At 32.2% G+C, this 16584-nt stretch overlaps 1 protein-coding gene across 2 annotated transcripts in view; it reads right to left on the bottom strand.

The window, feature by feature from the left end:
* Positions 1 to 978: 978 nt before the first annotated feature.
* LOC110181459 (carbohydrate sulfotransferase 4) overlaps positions 979 to 16584 on the bottom strand; it is a 50029-nt gene continuing 34423 nt past the window's right edge. For both annotated transcript variants that reach the window (XR_015272671.1, XM_086837269.1), the window contains 3 exons: positions 2484 to 2666; positions 2219 to 2420; positions 979 to 2151 (listed from right to left, as the gene is read on the bottom strand). Coding sequence is in view for 1 of the 2 variants with exons in the window: in XM_086837269.1 (XP_086693395.1) it covers positions 2020 to 2151; positions 2219 to 2420; positions 2484 to 2666 (517 nt within the window). In the remaining variant the exon portion in view is untranslated. The remainder of the gene's footprint in view (positions 2152 to 2218; positions 2421 to 2483; positions 2667 to 16584) is intronic.

Genomic DNA, 16584 nt, shown 5'->3' with positions numbered 1-16584 from the left:
TGAGTGAAAAGTTTGCGCTTGCGCCAAAATAAATGATCCCTCCTCTCCCTTCTGCGTGGCTGGTTCTTCAAATCTGAGAGTTAATGAAAATGTACTGAAAATTTCAACACTTAAGCCTGGATTTAGACTACAACAACAATAAAATTGTTGTACAATAACATTGTTTTACAACAACAATGCTTTTGTTAAGTAAGTCTCCCAAATCCTAAAACTTTTTCAATTTTGAGTAATTGGAGAATACAGATCAGGAGAGTGAGGATGAGTTAAAGCTCTTCTGTGGAATGAGTGAAAAAAAAGGAATTGAGTGAAAATCACGGCTTGTACTAAAGTACATTCTCCTCTTCTGATTCTGTTCGCCTGGTACTTCTAATCGGGAAATTTATGAATTTGTACTGAAAATGTCAAATTGAAGCCTTGTATTGCTTTACAACAACAACAAAACTGTTGTACACCAACAATATGTTTACAACAACATTACTTTTGCTAAGTACGTTTCCCAAAGTCGTCCAATTAATTTCCTACAACAATGACAATAATATTTTTACCACAACAACAGTGTTCGTAAATAAATAGATTTTGTTCAGTGTACATTTGACTGCTTTGTTGTGGGAAAAATTACCAAGCAGTGCCAGAAAGCAGTGCAGTAATAGCCATTGGCTTAGCCAAGACAACCACAAATGCCATCTCGTTCCACACACACACCATCTGTGGAACCTAATTTCCGCTGGTTGCTAGCTTAGCTGTGGCGCAGTTTTTGAATATTTAATTAGGAATATTAAACATTGAATTAAATATAATTTTTATTATAGGCAAACAGTTAAAAACTAAGCGCATTTAACTCCATACTCCGTCATTCTAAATCGGCTTCAGCAACTTTTGAAATAAGCAAATCGAGTTCTTCAAATAGTTCCCAGAAGTCAGAAAGATAGCTTCATTCGGCAAAACCATCCCAAAAGATTCAATAAGTACAATAAGCTCTTCATTATTCATTGTTTATTCAGTTGGTATCTTGCTTAATAAGTGTAATTTATGCAAATATTGCTGGATTCATTTCATTTTATTAAATAATCCGATTACTCATTTAACATCGTGTTTCCAATTTGATCAATTTACTGGGCCTTCGTTTTGGAAAAAGAAAACGAATTTAACTCAGTTGTATAATGTAAGGACATAAAGTATAGTACAATTTAATTACAATTACAACTAAATAACCATACAAATAAATTATGCCTAGGGAAACTTATGCTTAGGAGTTGAGTGCCCATTGCTCCTCTCGTACACTTTTACAGATATAAATTTTTTGCTTTAGGAAATTCGTGCCTAAATTGATTCTAGCGTGATTAAATTGTTTGCATTTCCACTTGATAAATATTGCACAATTTGTAGTATGCCAAACACGGTTGTATAATTATTGCATCTCTAGTATTTTCGAACTCGTTCAATTTTTGACTCTGACTCTGATACGTTTTGGTTGTGTGTTAGATGCTAAATCACTGGATTTCTATGCACTTGCTGGTTAAGCTGAATTACAAAAGTGTCTGCCTAAATAATTTACATCAAAAAGCCAAGTAAACAATCCACAATATGCAGCCCTATATAGACTAAACTTTCAGTTATTGGTTGCTTAAGATCTAGGCCTAAATGTAAATCTGATATTCGACTGGTTTTCGTACCGTTTTACGCTCTACACAAAATTCGCCAATTACTAAACTTATGCTTTTCATATTGTATATTCAGTTTATATATATTAATAACTATTGCTCAGTTAAGTGTGTTTGCGTGTTCAGCAAAAATGTGCCAGCTATGAATTGAGTTTCCACAGTGCATCCGGTTTCCCCTCCTCTGGCCTCTCATTGCGCCCGCCTCTCAATCACTTCTTCCGCTCCGCTCGGCTCCTTTCCTCTTTCTTTTTGCTCGCTCAACACGACGATATCACAACAAAATGTACCAAGTAGAAGAATTAGTTATCATTATCAGTTATCGTTGACGATAGGTCAGCTAACACTAGGCCCGTCCGCTTCACGTGAATGGCGGTGGCAGCACCATTGGATCGAAGCTCTGCTGGAGGCTGGAGAAGTTGCTGAAGTTCTCGATGCGACGATAGCCCCACATGTCCATGGCATCGACGCAGACATCCTGGATTTGCTTGATCTGAAATTGGATAATTGAGGAGTTAGACCCAGTAATTTAGATAGATATACTCATTGTAAATACTTACCTCATCTGGCTTTAGATCCTGCATCCAATGGAATGGTGCTGACCTGGAATCACGATAGGTGGAGCTGACACCGCCAATGTTAACCTTGGTGTGCGTGTCTAGGAACTCCTCGACGGCTGGATCGAATGGCAATCCGTAGAACTGCAAAATGTCCTGTGTCATTTCACTGGGATTCAGTGACAAGTCTTCATAGCGCAGAGTCCTACAAAGGATAATAGTTTTAGGAGTTATAATGTAGATTGTGGAAATATTCTGCTAGACTCACCTAAAACGCGATGGATATTTTTGCAACAGCAACTCGGCTGTCTTGTAGTCATCCTGAAGATCCTGGCAGACGAGTCGCGGATCCTCGCAATCCTCATTGCCACCGCACCATACTCGATGCCGCCTCGACTGCATCGTTCCTCGTGGATCCCGCACCAGAAGCACGATCCGCACACTGGCCATACTGCCGGACGGTGGAGGAGAGAAGGGGAAAAAACTTGTTAGAATAACCATATAGATAATCGCATATATATGTGATGAATGGGATATATAATTGCTAGCGTAATAGTTGTGCACCAAGCCGTGAAGTTCACTTGCCATAACAATCGCATGAGGGAGGGCGGAGGACGGAGGACGGCCGCCTGGAATTGGCTTTCAATTAAATCGGATTAAAACTTCCATAATGAAGCATAATTAGCATTTTCATGGGGCTCAGCACGAGCTAAATTCCAGTTTTCAGTCGAACTCCAATGGTAATACATCGTCCGACCCAAAATTGTTTTTAATTACAACACTCAAATGTATCTCTGTCAGAACCCCTGCCCTGCTGCCCCTCTGTGCTGTGCAGCTATTGCATTTGCTAATTTATTTCATGAAAATGTTTTTCCTAAGCGGAAGCAACAAAACGTTGATAAAACGGCAAGAGCGGAAACCGGGAAACGTGGTTGCTGGAGGACCAAAAGTGGCAATGGTACAGCCAACACTGAGTGCCAAACGCTCAAAAAAAGGTTTTTCCTCTCTTGCTAGATAATTAGATAACTGATTCGGTAATTAAATGAGTATTTAACAAATAATCTACATTTGAATCACCGGCTTTAATGGAAAAGTGTAAAATGTGTCATGATATTTAAGCTATGGAATTAATGACAAATATTTCTGTATATTGAATGGGATATAGAAAATGATTCTTACTTGCTATTAAATTATTTACCAACAAATGCGTATACAAGTCAATAAATTAATACTTCATTTTTTGTCAAATATTTAATATATAAAGCAAGCATATAAGTTGGTTAATATATTTAATTTGTTTAGCTCCTTTTTGATATTATAAAATGTGAAATCTGTTGGTCCTATGGAAAATAATTAAATTTTGTTGATTTAAACCATAGGACTTAAGCTGCTACAGCTTTGAAAAGGTTCAATATAATTTCTTTACTCAAAAATAAACCCTAATATTAACTTTACAAAAGGTATCATTTCCATTTACCACAAAACTTCGTAGTCGCTTTAGCTAAATTCCTTTCATCTTCCATTCATTTTATCTCTTGATTTCTCATTTGATTTTAGACATCTTAACCACAAACACAAATTGGCACTACCGAAAATCCACAATCCTAATATGCAATCCAGCAAAATAAATGATATCCAGATGCAGCCGGCTCCCAACCAGCAGTAGCATCAATGTGCATCATCACCATCATCGTTATCATCGTTATCTTCATCGTTGTGGGAGCTGCATGACCGCAGGCAGCAGTAAAACTGTCAAATCTCCCAGCCACCCACTTAACCACATTTCTAATGAGTTTGTAGTGAATTGGAAACAATGTAAACAGCCATGCCATCAATGCCGAATGTGACAAATTACAGCAGCTCTTTAAAGGACGTTTTTGAAAACCAAAAATTAAAGAGATCCTGCGAAATTGAATATCATCGAAGCAATAGTTGAGGGACCCAGAAATCATGCAAAAAAATTGACAACAGCTGCCACCGATGATGCCGATGGTGAGGAAGGGTGCAGCAGCGCGTGCTGGAATAATAATACTAACAATAAGAAATAACACAGACCCCCCAGCACCAAAATAGGACTCTCCTACTGTGGCAGCAGTGACAGCTGCAAAAATACCAATGCCAAAAAGTTATCCAAAAGCCGCCAAAAACTGAACAAAAGCAAGGGAGATATATATATGTATGTATATAGTAGAAAACCAAAATGGGGGAAATATGCATTCCATTTCTTTAATTTAAAGCAAAGTTACATGGGAAACAGAAAGAGATTCCCACCAAAAGTACAATTGGTTTTGGTGTAAAAAAAAAGGATACGAGGAAACTATCATGCAGCTCTCTGAAATTGTTCTTGAAACCAACTTTGAAAAATTATTAGGTAACTTTTATACAATTTAAAAGATAGTCTGCAAGCCCGATTAAACGATTAAGAAATTACTTTAAAAATATCCTTACATTAAAGATGTTTATTAAAAGGAAAATACCGATATTATTGACATATGATATCCTAGGTATATAATGATCAGAATAATATAAAGAATATAGTAAATAATTGATGTCAATTGAAAGATAGAAACAACTGAATTTCATGTTAAAATATTGATATACAAATTTTGTACTTGTCTTTTAATCAATCACTTGTAAACAATTTTTGTTAGTACGGCTTATATATTTATTTCCAACCATGTTTAGCTGATTATTTGGCACCGTTTCATATATTAAACAAAATATTTATTTATCATTCATTATATAGTAATATTTAAATACTGATAAATCGAAATATTGGCCTTCACATCGAATGAATATTGAAACAGTAACGATATGTTTTGCTTATTAAAAAATTGCAACATAAGCTATAAGTTGATGAACAGCATTTTCACAAGCTAAATAGCATGACAAATTATAAATGAATAAGTAAATTAAAGCTACAAAGTTATGATAAATAAGGTTTTTTAATAATAATAATAATATTCATAAACATTATGTTACTGCAAAAATTGTGAAATTTCGTTCCAAAGCACACGATCAACAGTTTGCAATTACATCAATGCAGTCAAAATGGGCATTTGGATTCGATTTCTTTTGTACACATTTCAAGTTGAATGATTTTTGTGAAGTGCACTTGCAGATGGACCCAAAAAATACAACACAATACCAAAAAAAATTGCTGAAGGCCACCATGAATTTCACTTTCAGTTCAGCTGAGTAATTTGAGCTGTTTTCATTTCATTTGTATTTTGTAATTGTGCGAACAAGAGACACTTGGCATGTCTAAAAATATGCATAAAGAGTATTTTGCATAAGAGCCAAAATATATTACGAATCAAATGGCCTGTCGAAGAATTCTGAAGTGGATTCCGAACCGTTTTCGACAGAGAGTTTGTCTAGCATAAATTTAAAAGTAGCCACGATTTCTATTTGAATAAAATAATAATTTGTCTAAAGAGTATTACCAAATATCTTACTGGCAGCTTTTTTTAATTGGTGACTACATATGTGAACTCTGGGGATTATATGTATATGCTTTTTGCTTTTTTTTTATTGAATATTTTTCCACTTGATGGCCATAATTCAAGATGGCTTTTAATTTAATTTTAATGGAGTTGTGGCAATGCCTCGCATGCAATGCATTAAGTGCTTGTTAAATGCATTTAGCCCTGGAAATAAATGTTCATAAAACACATAAAATAAATTGTGGAAAAATCAGCAGTTGAAACTGCAGAAGCTGCCGCAAATTCGCATTTGATTCCTCGCCACTTTGACCCACTGACAGTGGCTTTTGGCGACTCGTTGTTGGCCCCAAAATGGCAACAAAATAACAAAATAACAAACCCCCAAGCTTCTTAGCATCTCCACTATTTCTGACTCACTGTTGGCCTTTTTATATTTCTTTTTGTATATGTAGTGTTTTATTTTTGTTATTTTTTGTTGGGTCTGCAGCAGTTGTGCGCCGCATTCTGACACAATTCCGTTGATCAAAAGGCGCAAAATTTTGCGCAAAATATACGCAAAATTATTCTAGAGAAGACCAATCAATACCAATACCTATGGATGCCTATCAGAAACGGTCTTGTATGGTCTGGTATGTGGCACAAATGATGGCCAATAAAGAGACGTTCGTAGTTCACAGTTAGCCGCTTCGGAGAGCTGGCTTAAGCTTATTGTTCAACACATTTCGGGGTCAAGCTTGGCAGCGGCAAACCTCAGACGATTAATCAATATAATAGGCCCGGGCCCTGTTTAGATTCCACTGACCCCCAAACCCGATGTCCAACTACTATTATTTACATAACTTTTCTTCGGACAAAACAAAAGTAAAAGTCGCTCACGTGTTGCTTGAGGCCTTGAACTTTTCATCAGGTGAACTTTACGAAGTGATTTGAATCATTAGAAAGATTTCTGGTTGTATTTTGGCTCACTTTGGAGGCTCCTTTTCCCCATTAAATCCCCTTTCCGTGGCCCGTGTCCCACTTCTGGCATGGCCAACAAGTATCATTCGGTTGGGCTACCATGCGTGTGCAGATGTCTCGCCTTATAAACCCGCGAGAGCACTAAGTACGGGGTAATTATTTTCAGAGGTTCGCCCGGCTTAGGCTTGACATAAGCTGATAATGTTGATTAATGGCTGATGGGAAAGCCAAAAAGAGCCGTAAGTTGGAAGAGTGGAAAATTGGGAAAGGCTTTTCCCAGCAAGAAGGTAAGACTTTCTTACAGCGATCATCGGAGACTCATTTCCATCACTGCTTCCAGCTTTCCCTTCTTTTTCTAAAAAGTATTTTTAATACTTCTCTTGACTCTATAAATTCATGAGTTTTTTTCAATCAATTAGGCAATTTTTAAATTGCCTTTTTTATTTTCCCTCGGGCAACATTTATTAAGCAGTGAAAATCGTATTTTTTAAAGAATTTTTTCACGACGCGTTGAGTTTGTTGGCCGAAGCTGAAAAAATATTACGCATACGCTCCGTTGGCCAAAGGCCTGTAAATATATATATATATATATACATATACGTACATATATGTATATGTCTGAGCTGCGCATGTATGCATGTTTATTTATAAAAATATGCATAATTGTCGCGTGCGGGTTAAAAAACGTACAAGAAAGAGAAAGAGGACAGCAAGAAAAAGCACAGAACGTCGATGAAAACAGAGAAAAACTACACACAACTTTGCAAAAAAATAAATATTTTATCTATTTTTAGATTAGATCTGTCAATATCCCCGTGTTTTGCTCGCCAATATAGTAATACTTTTATTATAAAGTGAATTTTAAATGCCTTAACAAAAGAATTGAAAATATTTAAAATTTAATGAAAACAAGAAAGGAAAATAACATCGGCAAGCTCAAGTTTATATAGCATTACAGTTTGAAAATTAATTATAGCATCGAATTGAATCAATCAATAATAAGCTTATTGAATCAATATTTGTCTATATTTTTAACAGATTAAAAATCTCATAACTTAGCCAAAAAAGCATTAATTTCAATTCAGAATGCATTTCAATGTTAGTTTTTATTAGGTAAATAAATCTGCATACTCAATTTAAATTTTTAAAAAATTAAAATTTATTTCGACCGGACATGGCTAGAATGACTGGGCTGATGATGCCGATCAAGAATATATATAGTTTATATGGTCGGAAATGACTCCTTCACTGCGTTTTAATCTTCTGACTGAAGCTTTACTCTGCAAAAAGGTATAAAAACAGACAATTTTCTTAAATAATCGGAGTTTTCCGAACATCATAATTAAGCTAAAAGAGCATTAATTTTGATTCGGAAAGCTTTTCTGTGCAGGTTTTTATAGCACAAACAACCCTGCATACTGCGTTTGTTGATGCTATTGTCAGTTTTTGAATAAAACCATAAAAATCTGCAAAAAGGTATAAAAACAGACAATTTTTCCTAAAAATCATAGTTTTAAAAAACTCATAACTAAGCCAAAAAATGATTAATTTTAATTCGGAAAGCTGTTCTATGCTAGTTTTTAGTAGATTAACAAATCTGCATACTCAGTTTTCAAATTCAAAAAATTCAATTTGTTGTTAAATTTTGACAATTTTAATGATGTAACCCCTTATAAAATTTTCAATTTATAAAGTTTTAAGCTTCCGACTTAAATTATATTCTTTAAAAAGGTATAAAAACAGACAATTTTCTTAAATAATCGGAGTTTTCCGAACATCATAATTAAGCTAAAAGAGCATTAATTTTGATTCGGAAAGCTTTTCTGTGCAGGTTTTTATAGCACTAACAACCCTGCATACTGCGTTTGTTGATGCTATTGTCAGTTTTTGAATAAAACCATAAAAATCTGCAAAAAGGTATAAAAACAGACAATTTTTCCTAAAAATCATAGTTTTAAAAAACTCATAACTAAGCCAAAAAATGATTAATTTTAATTCGGAAAGCTGTTCTATGCTAGTTTTTAGTAGATTAACAAATCTGCATACTCAGTTTTCAAATTCAAAAAATTCAATTTGTTGTTAAATTTTGACAATTTTAATGATGTAACCCCTTATAAAATTTTCAATTTTCGGAAAAATGACAAAAATTTATTTTTCGGCCGGACATGGCTAGAATGACTGGGCTGTTGATGCTGATCAAGAATATATATGGTTTATAGGGTCGAAAATGACTCCTTCACTTAGTTTTAAGCTTCCGACTTAAATTATATTCTTTAAAAAGGTATAAAAACAGACAATTTTCTTAAATAATCGGAGTTTTCCGAACATCATAATTAAGCTAAAAGAGCATTAATTTTGATTCGGAAAGCTTTTCTGTGCAGGTTTTTATAGCACTAACAACCCTGCATACTGCGTTTGTTGATGCTATTGTCAGTTTTTGAATAAAACCATAAAAATCTGCAAAAAGGTATAAAAACAGACAATTTTTCCTAAAAATCATAGTTTTAAAAAACTCATAACTAAGCCAAAAAATGATTAATTTTAATTCGGAAAGCTGTTCTATGCTAGTTTTTAGTAGATTAACAAATCTGCATACTCAGTTTTCAAATTCAAAAAATTCAATTTGTTGTTAAATTTTGACAATTTTAATGATGTAACCCCTTATAAAATTTTCAATTTTCGGAAAAATGACAAAAATGTATTTTTCGGCCGGACATGGCTAGAATGACTGGGCTGTTGATACTGATCAAGAATATATATGGTTTATAGGGTCGAAAATGACTCCTTCACTTAGTTTTAAGCTTCCGACTTAAATTATATTCTTTAAAAAGGTATAAAAACAGACAATTTTCTTAAATAATCGGAGTTTTCCGAACATCATAATTAAGCTAAAAGAGCATTAATTTTGATTCGGAAAGCTTTTCTGTGCAGGTTTTTATAGCACTAACAACCCTGCATACTGCGTTTGTTGATGCTATTGTCAGTTTTTGAATAAAACCATAAAAATCTGCAAAAAGGTATAAAAACAGACAATTTTTCCTAAAAATCATAGTTTTAAAAAACTCATAACTAAGCCAAAAAATGATTAATTTTAATTCGGAAAGCTGTTCTATGCTAGTTTTTAGTAGATTAACAAATCTGCATACTCAGTTTTCAAATTCAAAAAATTCAATTTGTTGTTAAATTTTGACAATTTTAATGATGTAACCCCTTATAAAATTTTCAATTTTCGGAAAAATGACAAAAATTTATTTTTCGGCCGGACATGGCTAGAATGACTGGGCTGTTGATGCTGATCAAGAATATATATGGTTTATAGGGTCGGAAATGACTCCTTCACTTAGTTTTAAGCTTCCGACTTAAATTATATTCTTTAAAAAGGTATAAAAACAGACAATTTTCCTGAATAATCGGAGTTTTCCGAACATCATAATTAAGCTAAAAGAGCATTAATTTTGATTCGGAAAGCTTTTCTGTGCAGGTTTTTATAGCACTAACAACCCTGCATACTGCGTTTGTTGATGCTATTGTCAGTTTTTGAATAAAACCATAAAAATCTGCAAAAAGGTATAAAAACAGACAATTTTTCCTAAAAATCATAGTTTTAAAAAACTCATAACTAAGCCAAAAAATGATTAATTTTAATTCGGGAAGCTGTTCTATGCTAGTTTTTAGTAGATTAACAAATCTGCATACTCAGTTTTCAAATTCAAAAAATTCAATTTGTTGTTAAATTTTGACAATTTTAATGATGTAACCCCTTATAAAATTTTCAATTTTCGGAAAAATGACAAAAATGTATTTTTCGGCCGGACATGGCTAGAATGACTGGGCTGTTGATACTGATCAAGAATATATATGGTTTATAGGGTCGAAAATGACTCCTTCACTTAGTTTTAAGCTTCCGACTTAAATTATATTCTTTAAAAAGGTATAAAAACAGACAATTTTCTTAAATAATCGGAGTTTTCCGAACATCATAATTAAGCTAAAAGAGCATTAATTTTGATTCGGAAAGCTTTTCTGTGCAGGTTTTTATAGCACTAACAACCCTGCATACTGCGTTTGTTGATGCTATTGTCAGTTTTTGAATAAAACCATAAAAATCTGCAAAAAGGTATAAAAACAGACAATTTTTCCTAAAAATCATAGTTTTAAAAAACTCATAACTAAGCCAAAAAATGATTAATTTTAATTCGGAAAGCTGTTCTATGCTAGTTTTTAGTAGATTAACAAATCTGCATACTCAGTTTTCAAATTCAAAAAATTCAATTTGTTGTTAAATTTTGACAATTTTAATGATGTAACCCCTTATAAAATTTTCAATTTTCGGAAAAATGACAAAAATTTATTTTTCGGCCGGACATGGCTAGAATGACTGGGCTGTTGATGCTGATCAAGAATATATATGGTTTATAGGGTCGAAAATGACTCCTTCACTGCGTTTTAATCTTCTGACTTAAATTATATTCTTTAAAAAGGTATAAAAACAGACAATTTTCTTAAATAATCGGAGTTTTCCGAACATCATAATTAAGCTAAAAGAGCATTAATTTTGATTCGGAAAGCTTTTCTGTGCAGGTTTTTATAGCACTAACAACCCTGCATACTGCGTTTGTTGATGCTATTGTCAGTTTTTGAATAAAACCATAAAAATCTGCAAAAAGGTATAAAAACAGACAATTTTTCCTAAAAATCATAGTTTTAAAAAACTCATAACTAAGCCAAAAAATGATTAATTTTAATTCGGAAAGCTGTTCTATGCTAGTTTTTAGTAGATTAACAAATCTGCATACTCAGTTTTCAAATTCAAAAAATTCAATTTGTTGTTAAATTTTGACAATTTTAATGATGTAACCCCTTATAAAATTTTCAATTTTCGGAAAAATGACAAAAATTTATTTTTCGGCCGGACATGGCTAGAATGACTGGGCTGTTGATGCTGATCAAGAATATATATGGTTTATAGGGTCGGAAATGACTCCTTCACTTAGTTTTAAGCTTCCGACTTAAATTATATTCTTTAAAAAGGTATAAAAACAGACAATTTTCTTAAATAATCGGAGTTTTCCGAACATCATAATTAAGCTAAAAGAGCATTAATTTTGATTCGGAAAGCTTTTCTGTGCAGGTTTTTATAGCACTAACAACCCTGCATACTGCGTTTGTTGATGCTATTGTCAGTTTTTGAATAAAACCATAAAAATCTGCAAAAAGGTATAAAAACAGACAATTTTTCCTAAAAATCATAGTTTTAAAAAACTCATAACTAAGCCAAAAAATGATTAATTTTAATTCGGAAAGCTGTTCTATGCTAGTTTTTAGTAGATTAACAAATCTGCATACTCAGTTTTCAAATTCAAAAAATTCAATTTGTTGTTAAATTTTGACAATTTTAATGATGTAACCCCTTATAAAATTTTCAATTTTCGGAAAAATGACAAAAATTTATTTTTCGGCCGGACATGGCTAGAATGACTGGGCTGTTGATGCTGATCAAGAATATATATGGTTTATAGGGTCGAAAATGACTCCTTCACTGCGTTTTAATCTTCTGACTGAAGCTTTACTCTGCAAAAAGGTATAAAAACAGACAATTTTCTTAAATAATCGGAGTTTTCCGAACATCATATTTAAGCTAAAAGAGCATTAATTTTGATTCGGAAAGCTTTTCTGTGCAGGTTTTTATAGCATTAACAGCCCTGCATACTGCGTTTGTTGATGCTATGGTCAGTTTTTGAATAAAACCATAAAAATCTGCAAAAAGGTATAAAAACAGACAATTTTTCCTAAAAATCATAGTTTTAAAAAACTCATAACTAAGCCAAAAAATGATTAATTTTAATTCGGAAAGCTGTTCTATGCTAGTTTTTAGTAGATTAACAAATCTGCATACTCAGTTTTCAAATTCAAAAAATTCAATTTGTTGTTAAATTTTGACAATTTTAATGATGTAACCCCTTATAAAATTTTCAATTTTCGGAAAAATGACAAAAATTTATTTTTCGGCCGGACATGGCTAGAATGACTGGGCTGTTGATGCTGATCAAGAATATATATGGTTTATAGGGTCGAAAATGACTCCTTCACTTAGTTTTAAGCTTCCGACTTAAATTATATTCTTTAAAAAGGTATAAAAACAGACAATTTTCTTAAATAATCGGAGTTTTCCGAACATCATAATTAAGCTAAAAGAGCATTAATTTTGATTCGGAAAGCTTTTCTGTGCAGGTTTTTATAGCACTAACAACCCTGCATACTGCGTTTGTTGATGCTATTGTCAGTTTTTGAATAAAACCATAAAAATCTGCAAAAAGGTATAAAAACAGACAATTTTTCCTAAAAATCATAGTTTTAAAAAACTCATAACTAAGCCAAAAAATGATTAATTTTAATTCGGAAAGCTGTTCTATGCTAGTTTTTAGTAGATTAACAAATCTGCATACTCAGTTTTCAAATTCAAAAAATTCAATTTGTTGTTAAATTTTGACAATTTTAATGATGTAACCCCTTATAAAATTTTCAATTTTCGGAAAAATGACAAAAATTTACTTTTCGGCCGGACATGGCTAGAATGACTGGGCTGTTGATGCTGATCAAGAATATATATGGTTTATAGGGTCGGAAATGACTCCTTCACTGCGTTTTAATCTTCTGACTGAAGCTTTACTCTGCAAAAAGGTATAAAAACAGACAATTTTCTTAAATAATCGGAGTTTTCCGAACATCATAATTAAGCTAAAAGAGCATTAATTTTGATTCGGAAAGCTTTTCTGTGCAGGTTTTTATAGCACTAACAACCCTGCATACTGCGTTTGTTGATGCTATTGTCAGTTTTTGAATAAAACCATAAAAATCTGCAAAAAGGTATAAAAACAGACAATTTTTCCTAAAAATCATAGTTTTAAAAAACTCATAACTAAGCCAAAAAATGATTAATTTTAATTCGGAAAGCTGTTCTATGCTAGTTTTTAGTAGATTAACAAATCTGCATACTCAGTTTTCAAATTCAAAAAATTCAATTTGTTGTTAAATTTTGACAATTTTAATGATGTAACCCCTTATAAAATTTTCAATTTTCGGAAAAATGACAAAAATTTATTTTTCGGCCGGACATGGCTAGAATGACTGGGCTGTTGATGCTGATCAAGAATATATATGGTTTATAGGGTCGGAAATGACTCCTTCACTGCGTTTTAATCTTCTGACTGAAGCTTTACTCTGCAAAAAGGTATAAAAACAGACAATTTTCTTAAATTATCGGAGTTTTCCGAACATCATAATTAAGCTAAAAGAGCATTAATTTTGATTCGGAAAGCTTTTCTGTGCAGGTTTTTATAGCACTAACAACCCTGCATACTGCGTTTGTTGATGCTATGGTCAGTTTTTGAATAAAACCATAAAAATCTGCAAAAAGGTATAAAAACAGACAATTTTTCCTAAAAATCATAGTTTTAAAAAACTCATAACTAAGCCAAAAAATGATTAATTTTAATTCGGAAAGCTGTTCTATGCTAGTTTTTAGTAGATTAACAAATCTGCATACTCAGTTTTCAAATTCAAAAAATTCAATTTGTTGTTAAATTTTGACAATTTTAATGATGTAACCCCTTATAAAATTTTCAATTTTCGGAAAAATGACAAAAATTTATTTTTCGGCCGGACATGGCTAGAATGACTGGGCTGTTGATGCTGATCAAGAATATATATGGTTTATAGGGTCGAAAATGACTCCTTCACTTAGTTTTAAGCTTCCGACTTAAATTATATTCTTTAAAAAGGTATAAAAACAGACAATTTTCTTAAATAATCGGAGTTTTCCGAACATCATAATTAAGCTAAAAAAGCATTAATTTTGATTCGGAAAGCTTTTCTGTGCAGGTTTTTATAGCACTAACAACCCTGCATACTGCGTTTGTTGATGCTATTGTCAGTTTTTGAATAAAACCATAAAAATCTGCAAAAAGGTATAAAAACAGACAATTTTTCCTAAAAATCATAGTTTTAAAAAACTCATAACTAAGCCAAAAAATGATTAATTTTAATTCGGAAAGCTGTTCTATGCTAGTTTTTAGTAGATTAACAAATCTGCATACTCAGTTTTCAAATTCAAAAAATTCAATTTGTTGTTAAATTTTGACAATTTTAATGATGTAACCCCTTATAAAATTTTCAATTTTCGGAAAAATGACAAAAATTTATTTTTCGGCCGGACATGGCTAGAATGACTGGGCTGTTGATTCAATTTGTTGTTAAATTTTGACAATTTTAATGATGTAACCCCTTATAAAATTTTCAATTTTCGGAAAAATGACAAAAATTTATTTTTCGGCCGGACATGGCTAGAATGACTGGGCTGTTGATGCTGATCAAGAATATATATGGTTTATAGGGTCGGAAATGACTCCTTCACTGCGTTTTAATCTTCTGACTGAAGCTTTACTCTGCAAAAAGGTATAAAAACACAATTTTCTTAAATAATCGGAGTTTTCCGAACATCATAATTAAGCTAAAAGAGTATTAATTTTGATTCGGAAAGCTTTTCTGTGCAGGTTTTTATAGCACTAACAACCCTGCATACTGCGTTTGTTGATGCTATTGTCAGTTTTTGAATAAAACCATAAAAATCTGCAAAAAGGTATAAAAACAGACAATTTTTCCTAAAAATCATAGTTTTAAAAAACTCATAACTAAGCCAAAAAATGATTAATTTTAATTCGGAAAGCTGTTCTATGCTAGTTTTTAGTAGATTAACAAATCTGCATACTCAGTTTTCAAATTCAAAAAATTCAATTTGTTGTTAAATTTTGACAATTTTAATGATGTAACCCCTTATAAAATTTTCAATTTTCGGAAAAATGACAAAAATTTATTTTTCGGCCGGACATGGCTAGAATGACTGGGCTGTTGATGCTGATCAAGAATATATATGGTTTATAGGGTCGGAAATGACTCCTTCACTGCGTTTTAATCTTCTGACTGAAGCTTTACTCTGCAAAAAGGTATAAAAACAGACAATTTTCTTAAATAATCGGAGTTTTCCGAACATCATAATTAAGCTAAAAGAGCATTAATTTTGATTCGGAAAGCTTTTCTGTGCAGGTTTTTATAGCACTAACAACCCTGCATACTGCGTTTGTTGATGCTATTGTCAGTTTTTGAATAAAACCATAAAAATCTGCAAAAAGGTATAAAAACAGACAATTTTTCCTAAAAATCATAGTTTTAAAAAACTCATAACTAAGCCAAAAAATGATTAATTTTAATTCGGAAAGCTGTTCTATGCTAGTTTTTAGTAGATTAACAAATCTGCATACTCAGTTTTCAAATTCAAAAAATTCAATTTGTTGTTAAATTTTGACAATTTTAATGATGTAACCCCTTATAAAATGTTCAATTTTCGGAAAAATGACAAAAATTTATTTTTCGGCCGGACATGGCTAGAATGACTGGGCTGTTGATGCTGATCAAGAATATATATGGTTTATAGGGTCGAAAATGACTCCTTCACTTAGTTTTAAGCTTCCGACTTAAATTATATTCTTTAAAAAGGTATAAAAACAGACAATTTTCTTAAATAATCGGAGTTTTCCGAACATCATAATTAAGCTAAAAAAGCATTAATTTTGATTCGGAAAGCTTTTCTGTGCAGGTTTTTATAGCACTAACAACCCTGCATACTGCGTTTGTTGATGCTATTGTCAGTTTTTGAATAAAACCATAAAAATCTGCAAAAAGGTATAAAAACAGACAATTTTTCCTAAAAATCATAGTTTTAAAAAACTCATAACTAAGCCAAAAAATGATTAATTTTAATTCGGAAAGCTGTTCTATGCTAGTTTTTAGTAGATTAACAAATCTGCATACTCAGTTTTCAAATTCAAAAAATTCAATTTGTTGTTAAATTTTGACAATTTTAATGATGTAACCCCTTATAAAATTTTCAATTTTCGGAAAAATGACAAA

Source organism: Drosophila serrata, unplaced genomic scaffold (genome assembly GCF_035046125.1).
Source record: "Drosophila serrata isolate PLE 108 unplaced genomic scaffold, ASM3504612v1 contig_302, whole genome shotgun sequence".
NCBI classification, from domain to species: domain Eukaryota; kingdom Metazoa; phylum Arthropoda; class Insecta; order Diptera; family Drosophilidae; genus Drosophila; species Drosophila serrata.
Note: the sequence above shows the minus strand (reverse complement) of the source record. Positions and strands in the feature narration are given on the sequence as shown.